At 34.8% G+C, this 14,585-nt stretch overlaps 1 protein-coding gene across 5 annotated transcripts in view; it reads right to left on the reverse strand.

Moving 5' to 3' along the window:
- ARHGEF12 (Rho guanine nucleotide exchange factor 12) overlaps positions 1-14,585 on the reverse strand; it is a 145,030-nt gene that overhangs the window by 36,622 nt on the left and 93,823 nt on the right. For 4 of the 5 annotated variants that reach the window (XM_032639869.1, XM_032639870.1, XM_032639868.1 and 1 more), the window contains 5 exons: positions 13,002-13,142; positions 8,115-8,189; positions 5,743-5,835; positions 4,053-4,163; positions 3,666-3,764 (listed from right to left, as the gene is read on the reverse strand). In XM_032639869.1, the coding sequence (XP_032495760.1) occupies positions 3,666-3,764; positions 4,053-4,163; positions 5,743-5,835; positions 8,115-8,189; positions 13,002-13,142 (519 nt within the window). The remainder of the gene's footprint in view (positions 1-3,665; positions 3,765-4,052; positions 4,164-5,742; positions 5,836-8,114; positions 8,190-13,001; positions 13,143-14,585) is intronic. The other variant, XM_032639871.1, reaches the window with a different exon arrangement.

Below are 14,585 nucleotides of genomic sequence, written 5' to 3' on the forward strand. Positions count from 1 at the left end.
AGGTAACCTTGCAAAAAACACAAAGAAAATGGGGCAAGTGCTGGAGGACGAAGTGGAGCCAAAATGTTTCTATGTGAGTCTGCATGCTAATATGAATGATTCAATAGAAAACAAAACAACTGATGATGCAGGAGAGAAGAACTGCTAGAATAACTAATCTTTAAGTAGGTATAAGAAAATACACTCTGGATAAACAGGGGAAGAGGTGGCCTTAGATAAAAGCAGAACAATCCCTACATAGCATCAGGAGAGAGGGCAGAGCATATGGTATGACAGAGGTAGGATGATATATCTGGTAGAAGTTATCTTCCGTGTAATTTAAATTTCTCAAAGAAACAGCAAGGTCATCAGTTGAGAAAGTGAGGAAGTGATGGAGAGTTTAAGAGAGAAAAGGTGTGAAACAGTCATCTAAGAGAAATGCAAATATGAAAGAACCAGGGACATGCAGCATGATTCTTCAAGAGGTATTAAGGGCTAACTGTTATTTACCCTATAGCAAGGCTAATAATAAAACATACTAGAGCAGAAGCAAGAAGAACTACAATCCTGCAGCCTGTGGAATGAAAACCACATTCACAGAGACAAAATGAAAAGGCAGAGGACTATGTACCAGACGAGGGAACAAGATAAAATCCCAGAAGAACAATTAAATTAAGTGGAGATAGGGAACTGACCAGAAAAAGAATTCAGAATAATGATAGTGAAGATGATCCAGGACCTCGGAAAAAGAATGGAGGCAAAGATCGAGAAGATGCAAGAAATGTTTAACAAAGACCTAGAAGAATTAAAGAACAAACACCTAGAAGAATTAAAGAACAAACAAACAGAGATGAACAATACAATAACTGAAATGAAAAATACACTAGAAGGAATCAGTAGCAGAATAACTGAGGCAGAAGAACGGAAAAGTGACCTGGAAGACAGAATGGTGGAATTCACTGCTGTGGAACAGAATCAAGAAAAAAGAATGAAAAGAAGCGAAGACAGCCTAAGAGGCCTCTGGGACAACAATAAATGCACCAACATTCACATTATAGGGATCCCAGAAGGAGAAGAGAGAGAGACAAAGGACCCAAGAAAATATTTGAAGAGATTATAGTCGAAAACTTCCCTAACATGGGAAAGGAAATAGCCCCCCAAGTCCAGGAAGCTCAGAGAGTCCCAGGCAGGATAAACCCTAGGAGAAACATGCTGAGACACATAGTAATCAAACTGACAAAAATTAAAGACAAAGAAAAATTCTTAAAAGTAGCAGAGGAAAAACAGCAAATAACATACAGGGGAACGGGAGCTCCCATAAGGTTAACAGCTGATTTCTCAGCAGAAACTCTACAAGCCAGAAGGGAGTGGCACGATATATTGCAAGTGATGAAAGGGAAGAAGCTACAACCAAGATTACTCTACCCTGCAAGGATCTCATTCAGATTTGACAGAGAAATCAAAAGCTTTACAAAAAAAAAAAAGCTTTACATTTACAGACAAGCAAAAGCTAAGAGAATTCAGCACCATCAAACCAGCTCTACAAAAAATGCTAAAGGAACTTCTCTAAGTGCAAAACACAAGAGAAGAAAAGGAGCTACAAAAACAAACCCAAAACAATTAAGAAAATGGTAATAGGAACATACACGTCGATAGTTACCTTAAATGTGAATGGATTAAATGCTCCAACCAAAAAACACAGGCTCACTGAACGGATACAAAAATACGACCCATATATATGCTGTCTACAAGAGACCCACTTCAGACCTAGGGACACATACAGACTGAAAGTGAGGGGATGGAAAAAGATTTTCCGTGCAAATGGAAATCAAAAGAAAGCTGGAGTAGCAATACTTGTATCAGATAAAATACACTTTACCATAAAGAGTGTTATAAGAGACAAGGAAGGACACTACATAATGACCAAGGGATCAATCCAAGAAGAAGATCTAACAATTATAAATACATATGCACCCAACATAGGAGCACCTCAATACTTAAGGCAAATGCTAGCAGCTATAAAAGAGTAAATGGGCAAAAACACATTAATAGTGGGGGACTTTAACAGCTCACTTACACCAATGGACAGACCATCCAGACAGAAAATTAATAAGGAAACACAAGCTTTAAATGACACAATAGACTAGACAGATTTAATTGATATTTACAGGACATTCCAGCTGAAAACAGCAGATTACACTTTCTTCTCAAGTGCACACAGAACATTCTCCAGGACAGATTACATCTTGGATCACAAATCAAGCCTCGGTAAATTTAAGAAAATTGAAATCATATCTAGCATCTTTTCTGACCAGAACGCTGTGAGATTAGAAATAAATTACAGGGAAAAAAACGTAAAAGACACAAACACATGGAGCCTAAACAATACATTACTAAATAACCAAGAGATCATTGAAGAAATCAAAGGGGAAATCAAAAAATACCTAGAGACAAATGACAACAAAACACGATGACCCAAACCTATGGGATACAGCAAAAGCAGTTCTAAGAGGAAGTTTATAGCAATATAATCTACCTCAAGAAACAAGAAAAATTTCAAATAAACAATCTAACCTTACACCTAAAGGAACTAGAGAAAGAAGAACAACAAAGTTAGTAGAAGGAAATAAAACATAAAGATCAGAGCAGAAATAAATGAAAATAGAAACAAAGAAAACAATAGCAAAGATCAATAAGACTAAAAGCTGGTTCTTTGAGAAGGTAAACAAAATTGATAAACCTTTAGCCAGACTCATCAAGAAAAAGAGGGAGCGGACTCAAATCAATAAAATTAGAAATGAAAAAAGAAGAAGTTGTAACAGACACTGCAGAAATACAAAGCATCATAGAGACTACTACAGGCAACTCTATGCCAATAAAAGGGACAACCTGGAAGAAGAGGACAAATTCTTAGAAAGGTATAACCTTCCAAGACTGAACCAGAAAGAAATAGAAAATATGAACAGACCAATCACAAGTAATGAAATTAAAACTGTGATTAAATATCTCCCAACAAACAAAAGCCCAGGACCAGATAGCTTCACAGGCAAATTCTATCAAACATTTAGAGACGAGCTAACACCCATCCTTCTCTAACTCTTCCAAATAATTGCAGAGGAAGGAACACTCCCAAACTCATTCTACGAGGCCACTATCACCCTGATACCAAAACCAGACAGGTACTACAAAAAAAGAAAATTACAGAAAAAACAAAAACATATTAGTTTAAAACCTTACTAAGATTTCTATTGGTAAAATAAAACACTACTATTATCTATTATCATTTACACTAGTAAGATCTTTTCCACCATTTTTCAGTTACCCCTTGTGCCTCCAAACTTCAAAGAGGCCAACCAGAGCTCAATTATACAAATATTGCCCTTTCAACCATAATATATATGTATATCATTTATGTTCTCTTTTTCACTCCCTCATCCTAAATATGCACATGTATAAACCCCAATATACATATATATCCTTAAAACTTACTGTGAGAATTCATATGCCTACAACTAACTTAGAAATGATACAAAAAATTATAGTCAAGAATAATCAGTAATTGAGATATAATATAGATGTCAGAAAGCACAATGAAGTCCAAAAACATGGGAGGGAAGACTAGAAGTAGGAGGCCAAATACTTCAATGTACTAAAGCAAAGATTATAATATTAACTTGGTAACTTACTGCAGATCGATCCAGGAAGAACTGATGAAACTCAAGGAAGACACGACGAGTCTCCTTGGAATTGGTCTGTTTATACAGGTCTGAATAGAGATAACAGAGCTGTAGCAGAGAAAGAAATGGGGGAGAAATCATGAAAAATGTAATCTGCTGGATCCTCGTCAGAGTAGGAATGCCTTGAACAAGTAGGTCACCATAAACAATGTAGTTATTACCATATAACCAAGTCTTATAAAAAAATAAATTAGTAACATTTTAATCATCTTTCGTATCTAATATGTTTAGAAAACTGAAAGAAGGTCCATCCACTCATCTTGCTGAAGTGAAAAGTTTTATGGTATATGAATCAATATAAGAACTCTGAATTGGTGAAATCATAAAATATATTACCAATGTTGCAGGGTCAAACTGTGAAACTACATGGTGTAAGAAAACAGCCAAGTGAGCAGGGCGAGATTTTAGCAGTTCAATGCTCTGGAAACAGCTGCACTGCCCATTGATCTAGAAAAAGAGGTAATTATACATCAATAATGTCAATATATAAATGCAAAATGTAATATCAGCTCAATTAAACGTAACCATCCAAATTTCACTTTAACCTACCCTAAAAAAAATTCAAGATTTAAAAAAATGTCACTAGAATTTATTAGCAATACAGGCTATGGAATCTCCTCTTCTGAAAATAATCTCTTGGAATAGGATGGAGGGAAGACCATCCTGGGAGAATAAAAGTCCAGAAGATGATTATCAAAGAGCTCACATGTCTACAAATCAGTATGCAAAAAAACAGGCTAATAACACTTCTAAAATGCAATGGAAGGCTTTTTGCCTAATAACAAAATAGCTGTCTTCCTTTCGAGCTAATCGTAGAAATGGTGGTAGGAAAGGAGCTGTATGATTTTAAATAAGACAACTCCTAGAATACTTGTATATTCCCAAACTACACTGAACACAGAAAAACAGCAATAGTTAAACTTAAGGTAACCTAGAATCATATAAGTTAATCTAAACAAATAATACCAATTCTACACAATCTCTTTTCAGAAAATACAAGAGGAGTAAACACTTCTCAACTCATTCTAAGAGTTTCAGCATTACCCAAGTATCAAAACCAAAGACATTATTAAAAAAAAACACAAAAAAACTACAGACTAATATTCTCCATAAGCACAGATGCAAAAATCCTCAGCAAAATAATAGTTAATTGAATCCAACATTATTATGAAAAGGAAAATACTTATGACCAACTGTGGTTTATCCCAGGAATACAAAGCTGTTTTCAAAAGGCTCATAATATCAATTAATGTAATTTACCATATTGAGACTAAATTTAAAAAAACAACACATGATCATCTCAGTCATTCAACAAAAGTCAACATCCATTCATGATTAAAAACTCTTACCAAACTAGAATAGAAGGAAACTTTCTCAATTAAAAAAAACAGTATCTACAAAAAACCTACAGCTAACATCATACTTAATAATAAACGACTGAATGCTTTCTTCCTAAGATCAGGAATAAGACAAGGATGTCCCTGTCTCACCACACCGATTCAACCTCATACTGGAAATCCTAACTAGTACAATAAAGGTAAGAGCAAGAAATAAAAGATAAAACAGATTGGAAACAAGGAAATAAAAATTGTCTCTGTTTGTGGTTGTCTATGTAGAAAATCCTAAAAAGTTACTTTAAAAAGCTCTTAGAAGTAGTGAGTTTACTAACAAGATCATGGGATACAAGGACAAGAATAAAGCCAATCATATTCCTATATACCATCAATAAACAACTGGAATTTGAAATTTTTAAAAAAATTATAACAACATACCCCTCTCCCAAGATGAGATACTTAGGTATAAATCAATGACTTCTTATCAGCTTCAAAAGCAAAGCCATTTCTATTGGTCAAAGCTAAAATAAGCAATTAACCTGGGTAATTAGCCAATTAATTTATCTTAGTTCTAAGATTTTAGCTTCAAATCCTTATAAATATAATTTCAGTCTCCAGAAAGTGTTCATTTTTGCAAGAAATCAAACATCTCAGAGAATTAATAATTTGTTTTTTAGAAAAAAAGTCATCACCTGTTCATGTTCAGTACCAAAGTCATCATCCTCTGCTCCAATAATATGAGGTGCTATACGGGTAGAGGGACTCCCAATAAGTGATTGAGTGTCCTGGTAACATTCAGAGAAAAGGAACAGAAAAATTATCCAGTGGTCAATTTCAGAGACAGGATAAAGCCAAACCATCACAAAGACATGGTTCACTAAACTGACTGGATTTCTTTTTATTTATTTTCTTTAGGTACTTTATTTTCAAAGTGGTTCTCAAATTTTCCAGTGTTGATTGTTTCTTGGGGGCGGGGGGCGGGGGAGAACGTTTCCCCTGGAAATAATAAACACCCTTTGCTTACTATACCCTTGGTTATCTGATTCTAATCCCTCTCTGTATACTTCATTTATTATTTCATACATATCTAGACCTTGTTATAGAAAGAAATAAAGCTGGCTTACATAAATAGCTAACAATTTTTAAAAGTTAGTTTAAAAGTGAATGAAGACAACAGGACAAAGGAAAAATGAGAATAGAAGTAAGTTTAGCAGAGAGGTTAATACAAAAATTTCTATTAAGGTCATATAATTGAAAGCTGTCACTGAACCTTATTTTTTCATTTAAAGTTCATTTTCATAAGTACATAATGCAGGGTTTTCAATCCCGGTACTGTTGACGTTTTGGGCCAGATAATTCTTTGTTGTGGAGGCTGTCATATGCATTGTAAAATGTGTAGCAGCATCCTTGGCTTCTCCCCACCCACTAGATGCCAGGAGCAGCCTCCCAGTCATGACAATCAAAAATGTTTCCAGACATTGCCAAATGCCAAATGTCCCCCAAAGGACAAAATCACTCCCAGTTGAAAATCACTGCCATAATGCAATAAAATGTTCAAGTAATCACACAAACACTGCTATAGAAACAATGACAACAAGACTGTAAAAATAAATTGTAGGTCGGTAGATCTCACTCCGGTGCAATAGCTCATCTATGTGTCAATTCACTTACAAATTTGGATTTCACATGAAAAAGGCAGCGGTGGAACATTACTGTATAGTGCAAAAAATAAGGGATATTTGAATACTACCAACACTGAAATCAGAGACCATACAGTATTAAGAGAAATAGAAAATTTGGAACAAATATGAAAAAAATGAGTTTGGCTGAAATATGACAGCAGTTGAATGCTGTACGATCTGGATTTGAGCGAAGAGAGTGAGACTCTCTTTGATAGTGACTTGGAAGTTATCTGCACAGTAGTTACAGTTGAAACTATATACATGGACCAACAAGTTATAAATTAAGTGAATAACACATAGCCGTAGTTTTTCTTCCTTAAGTGTGTTGCAACTCTATGTATTTGCATTTCCTGAACTTGATTCCGCCCTTTTTACTCTTGTTTTTTAAACCATAAGCCTTTAATAATTTTTTTAAAAAATCAGGTAAAACAACAGAAATTTGTTTAGAGTATCAGTGAGACAACTTTTTATTTTGTCTTTGTTTATTTTGATGTGATACTTCTGATTTTTCAACAGTCCTTATGTTGCTAATAATAGATGAATCATAATATGCTGTTAAATCTTTTTACTATAAAACCTTATACAAGTCCTAATTAAAAAATAAACTCAGAATGCTAAAAGTATTCAATTAAGAAGATGCAAGATCTAGCAATTCCATTCTGAGTATACACCCAAAAGAACTGAACGGAAGAACTTGAACAGATATTTATTTGTACATCCATGTTCAGAGTAACATGATTCACAACAGCCAAAAGGTGGAAACAACCCAAGTGTTCACTGATGAATGAATGGATAAACAAAATGTGGTATAAACACAAAATGGATTATTATTCAGCCTTAAAAAGGAAGGAAATTCTGATACATGCTAAATCACTGATGAGCACTGAAGACATTATGCTTAGTGAAATAAGCTGGTCACAGAAGGACACATATTGTATGATTCTACTCCTAGTCAAATTCAAAGAGACAGAAAGTAGAATGATGGTTGCCAGGAGCTGAACGGAGAGGATAATGGGGAGTTAGTGTTTAGTGGACACCAAGTTTCAGTCGGGAAAGATGAAAAAGTTCTAGAGATAGATGTGGTGATGGCTGCACAATGATGTGAATGTAACAATGCCGATGAACTTAAAAAAGGTTAAAATAGTATATTTTATGATATGTGCACTTTATTATAAAAAAAATTTAACCACCTAATATTACTAACTATAGAGTAGCTCTCCATTTACCAAATCTTTATTAAGTTCCTTTAATAAGTTTAAGCTTTTGCTCCAAAAAATACACACACACACACACACACACACACACACATATCAGATATCTCTGTCACTTAAGTATAAGGAAAGCTAAAGAAAACATTATCATTTCATGGAGTTCATACTCACAGTGTCCTGAATTACTTCACTTTTCTCTGGGTTTTCCTCTAGATAAATCCTCTCTTTCAGGCCACTCTTGGGACTCTAATGAGAAAAAAAAAAAAGACATTCGTTTCATTTCGATAGGCTCACCAAAGGAGATAAAGAAAAATTGTGTGAAAGAATAATGTTCTGAATTTCATATTTGTGTTTGAAACTACTGAATATCTTTCATATAATACTTGGCTCTGCTACTTTTTACGTGACTTTGGCAAGTCACTTATTCTCTTAGCTTTTTAGTTTTATGTTGATAAAACAATATAGAATAGTTTTATTTCATCTTTAGGCCTGAGGGTTTATTTCTATCAAATAACTCTAACCAGATATATTATATATCACAAATTCATTATATCAGGGCTTCCCTGGTGGCACAGTGGTTAAGAATCTGTCTGCCAATGCAGGGGACACAGGTTTGAGCCCTGGTCTGGGAAGATCCCACATGCCATGGAGCAACTAAGCCCGTGTGCCACAACTAGTGAGCCTGCGAGCCACAACTACTGAAGACCGCATGCCTAGAGCCCACGCTCCGCAACAAGAGAAGCCACTGCAATGAGAAGCCCACGCACCACAACGAAGAGGAGCCCACACTTGCTACAACTAGAGAGAACCCGTGCGTAGCAACGAAGACCCAACACAGCCAAAAAAAAAAAAAAAAAAGTTCTTCATGTCAAAATCAAACTGTATATTTATCCATTTCCTCTAAACCTTTCTGCCCCAAACTATTCTTTCTAACCAAGTTAAAAGCATTTTGGCCTATTTATATGAATGAAAATAAGCTTCTATTTTTCTGTTACTACCTCATGTAAACTGATCTACGGATTTTTATAAACTTTACATGGTATGTTGGGGATGACCTAATGTAAAATACAAACTATATGATACACAGAACTTCAATTTTGGGGGGGATGAAGAACACCCCAAGCAATGGGAGCCATTCTTCAGAGCAGCTGAAAATGAGATACAAGAGATTTTTGTGTGAATGCCCATACGGAAGATATATGCTACCTATACACATGCCTAGATACCACAAGATAGAGAAAACAGTAGTTTCAAATATAAGCCCCACCTGGGAGAAATGGATGACTCTGGGTCAAGAGATATAAAAGATAAAGTGAGAATAATTTTGTCACACCAAAATGAAAGAAAGCTATGTTACTGGGGAGTCATGTCAAAAGAACATAGAAGACAAATTGAGGGGACTACCACCAGCCCAAAAAAGGGGACAATTTAATAAGTATCAAAAAGAATAATGACTGCAATGGACTGAAATGCAATAAGCAAATATGTTAAAAATCTATAAATTCAAAATATTACACAGGTACACACATGTGGGCACACATCCCACATTAGTGACCTTTGGAGTATGTTAGGGCATCAACTCTTCTGAAAACATACATAAAGGAAAATAATCAAATGTTTATATATAAGCTATATTTTAGGGTAACTTAAAACTAGTAAGGGAAAATTCTTCTTTATAAAATAATTCCATCTAATAAATATAGAACGACAGACAATATTATATTATCATTTTGAAACCTCTAATTAAATAATGGATGCAGGCATTTTGCTATCAATGGCAGGTAAAAACATTAGATAAAAGCTTAATGGAGAAATTTATAATGAAGGAATCATGCTGACATCATCTGAACACCTTATACAAACTTAACAATCACGAAGAGACAACCAGACATTCTCCTCCTGATGTGATATAACAGGATATACACAGTACCACCCATGAATTGTTCTTGCCAAACAACAACTCTCAAACGTTAATCTGTTCAAGACTCTAGATCTTACTACCAATTTTCAGCAAATATATACTCAAGGAACATGCTAAACAACACCATGAAGATACAATTAGAATGTGGGTGGTTTTACTGGACATGTGACCCAGTTTAACAACAACAACAACAAAACAGCAAAAAAAAATAAGAGGAGGGAACTATTATAACTTAAGAGACTTATCAACCAAAGGCTGAAGACGTTGACTGGATCCTGATTCAAATAAACCCACTGACAAAAGATCATTATAAGACTACTGGGGTAGTCAAAGTGCATATTAAGAAAATATTAATTAAGATTTGATAATGGTATTATGGCTATCATTTCTTTGTCTTCTTTTCTCTTAAAGATGCATATTAATGAAATAATGTCTTAGATTTCCTTAAAAATAATCCAGCATTTGGAGGGTTATGAGGAATGAGGGAAGACAGACACAAACAAGTCTGAGCACTTGTTGATGAGTGCTGAGCTGGATGATTAGGTACATGAGGGGGATCATTAGCTTAGTCTATTTTTGAATAGGTTTGAAATTCATGAAATAATTTTTAAAAAAGTCAGGTGCAACCTGAAAATCAGAGAGGCAGATGTTCTAAGTTTGAGATGATGATTTGTGATCAGGTTGCTTCTCTTGTGAGAACCAGAAATGTGGCTATTCTTTAAAGCCTTCTCTGAGGTGATCAAAAGCAGGGAATTTTACAATGATAATGATATCACAAACACCAGAAAGAGATTATTTTATAAAAAAAAGGAGAAGAAAATTGAAAAAAAAAATTAAAAGCACTGATCGGTTCCTACAATCTTAATACAGTACAACTGAAACAAACGTGGAAATCCATAAGCTAAAAGCAGCACATCTCTAGCTTCAAAAGACACCTGTAGGAATTACACGAGTTTGTTAGGTGTTCAGCGAATATCCTAGTTTGCACCATATCATCTCTCACCTGGATTTCCACAACATCCACGTATTTGGCCTCAACTTCCTCAAGATTACAATGAAAGTTAAAAAGAATATCTGTAAAGCATTAGGTACAACCGCTGTCACAACAGTAGGTATTCAATATATGGTGACAATTTATCAGCCATTTAACACACATTTGTTAAGTTCCTCTTAAGCCAAGCAGTCTTCTTTTGCTGATCTCCCTGTCTCTTTACTCCAATTCATTTTCCACACTGACATGTTTCTGACTGTGCCTCTCTTCTGCATGCATGATGAAGCCCAAACTCTTTAACTCATTCATTCTGTTGTTCAAATACCAATTAAACACCAATCATGTGTCAAACAGTCTTAATTCGCTGGAATGCCTGTTCCTACACTTGCCAATTCACTCTGTATTCATAAAGTTATATTTCTAAGCCACGGATTTTATTGTTAACATTTCTCTAAATACAAGATAAAATTCAAAATTTTCATTTGAATCACTTGTTCTGAATTCCTACAATCTGCCAGTCTTTGTAGACATAAAGTCAAATATGATGGGTGCTTGCCTCTCAAGAAACTTTCCATCTAATGGTAGAGACAAGCCATGAAAACAGAGAGGAGAGCCAGCACTAATCAAAAGGAAAAATGTGAGGATTCCCAAAAGCAGTACTGCTAGAACAAGTTATAACTTGGACTCAAGGCTTTGCTTCTAAGATCGATTCCAGCCATTCATCTATAATCCTAGTACACCTATAAAATTTTCACTGCTCTCCCCCAAATGTTATGCATTTGCATACCTTGGAGTCTCTGAGTACTGTATTTTGAAACGAGGTAGAGGCAGATCACTTATTAGCTGGGTAAGTTTGGCAAGTTAGCTAACTCACTTTGGCCTCAGTTATTTCTTTTGTTAAGCTGTGATAACAACACTACTACTTCATAAGGCTGTTCTGAGAATTAACTAAGATAAAAAATATATAACACATATTACAGCTTATGGTATATATGCCCAATAAACGTAAACTACTGTAACTGTTTTCTTGAGTCAAAATTGAAATCTTTCATTAAGACAGCCTAAATCATAAGATTCCTATCAACATCTTTCAAAAAATAAAAAAAATCCTCAAATTTTCCTTGCATGAGGAACTGAGTCACTGAGCGTTAAGCCTCAAAAGATCCCCTAAATGATGGCTTAGACCAGTGGCTTTCTTTTTTTTTTTTTTACAACCTCCAATAAGAGAAATTGCACACTGCTAACCAGCATGTGCCCACATGCATACACACACACACTGATACATGTGTACATATACACACGTGTGTATATATGTGTGTGTACAACAAAAGTCAAAAAAGTAACACTTAGCTCTTCTACATGAAAGTACTACTTACTTCCTATCCTATTATTTTTTTAAAATGCTGGCCCCAACCCACTAAACTGATTTTATGGCCCACATTGGGAAGAAAAAAAAACCTGATTTAGATTACTTTCCTCATCACTTTTAAAGAGGGTGATCTATTTTTAATTCGTTATTCCTATTATTGCACACTACTTACAAAGTATTGCTGAGTAGGTAACACTGAACTTAGCTTTTAAGTATTCATATAACTATGGTGCTACATCATATTCAGCTAAAATACTTTCTGATCATCTTCTTAACAAAAATCCACGTACATCTGGTAATTTCTGGGTTAATCGAGAAAGCATTACTAAACATGGGCTATTAACTAAAGTCTACCTAAGAGGACTAAGGCTTTTCCTCTTTGTAATGGCAAAGTGCCCCATGATTCAAGACTGAGTCACTCTGACCACAAATGGAATATTAACATGCTCTTAAAGATATCAACAGTTGGCCTCTCGGTTCAGTAAGAAAGCACTGGCATTATTAACTTCTCTACCCACAAATAAGACGCCTGCTGGGAAATTCCATCTCCTCAAAAGAAACATTTGGCAATGGTGTCCAAGGGAAAAAGTGAAGTCTGGAATTAAAAGCTCATATACAACGGTATCCAGAATTTCTGTTCATCAAATTGCTATATTAAAGATGGTGGCAATAAAAAGTAAGTAATAAGAAAACACCTGTAGCTCACAAAACTTACAATCAAATCGAGAAAGAGGCTGTAGAGAAAAATACAAGAAGATAAAGGTGTAGAACACTTACATCTGCACTTTCACTACTGGGCCGAGAAGCATCTCCACTGCCATAGTCAATTCTGCCTAGTCCATCACCAGGATCTGCTTCTATTTCACTGACTGCTAGCCCATCGCCTAATGGCTTGGAGGATGTAACTGCAGCTCCATCCTAAAACAGATCAAGCACACACACACACAAACACACACACACACACACATTAAAAACAAACAACAAAAAACCCTTTCATTATGGACTGTATAAAGAAACAGAGTTGCACTGGAACCTCAATGGAGACTGTTTAAATTCACCCAGTTTGATGTAATCAAGAATGCTAAAAGCTCTTAAAGTCAAAAGCGTAAATGACTACTAATTCTGGGGTTCTCAAATGGCATGACCTTAAAGACAGGGAAAGTGGTATTTCAGTAAAGAGAATAAAATCTCAAACTTCAAATAAAGCAAAAAGATAAAACAGTTTAACTTATATAATTTATATTCCCTGCCCTTTAGTAAAGATTATGACACTATAACTTGTGGTTAACTGCCTTCCAACACTTTAGAATTTCAATAAATTGCCAATTCTGGGACACAGTGCTATACCGTAAATTATTATAAGCTTTTAAATCAGGAACAACAGTTTTACTATTCAAACAGAGTAAGATTGTTGTCTTTGCTCAGTAATAACCACAACATAAACTGTCGATATTACTGAGGCGGAATACTCAAAACTTCATATAGCTAATGGGATTAAAAGTAACAACAACAAAAATGTGTCATGAAAAGTACACTGAACCAGGAAGTCGGGATGCCTTACAAATGTGTGACCTTGTTTGAGTCACTTAACCAATTTAGGCCCTAGTTTTCTCAACCATTGCATGATTTTCTTTTAACTTTAAAATGAGCAGATTAGGATAGATGATTTCAAAGAATCCTTTCAGTTCTGTGAACCTACAGACCTAACTCATGAAGAATAACAAGTAAGCAGCTTTCACTCATTTCTCCATATCCCCAATCTAAATATTATAGAACATAAATCTGGTTGATGTATAAATGCTAAGCTATTTTTCTAGTGAGACTACCATCTTCAAAACATACCTATATAGCAGGTCTATTGAAATCTATTTTAAAATTAGAATAAAAATAGTTATTAATATGAATGTGCTTTGAATTCATCAGACTGGGTTTAAATACCAGTTCCATCACGTTTGAGCTACATGACCTCAGACAAGTTATTTAATTTCTCTGAGTTTCTCTAAGTGTTTATGTAAAATGGGGGGAAACAACAGTAACATCTAATCTCAAAGGGTGTTGTGCAGATTAAATAAGAAAAATTGTACGTCCCTACTTAAAAACATAACTGCTGTTCTGTTTTACAATGGCAGAATACATCTCAAAAATGTAAATATATGTATCTAAATATATTTTTGTAATTTGTGATATCAAAGCAAAAACACTCAATTCTTTCTAAAATTACTGTGGAACAAAGAAGCATCGTATCATGAGCAAGCAAACAATGAGAAGCCCACATTTCTTTTAGTTAATCATTATTTCTGTAACATCCAACACAGGACCTCCTGTTGGCCTATGCTAGAAAAAATAACTTTAAAAAAAGGC

Source organism: Phocoena sinus, chromosome 8 (assembly GCF_008692025.1).
Source record: "Phocoena sinus isolate mPhoSin1 chromosome 8, mPhoSin1.pri, whole genome shotgun sequence".
NCBI lineage: Eukaryota > Metazoa > Chordata > Mammalia > Artiodactyla > Phocoenidae > Phocoena > Phocoena sinus.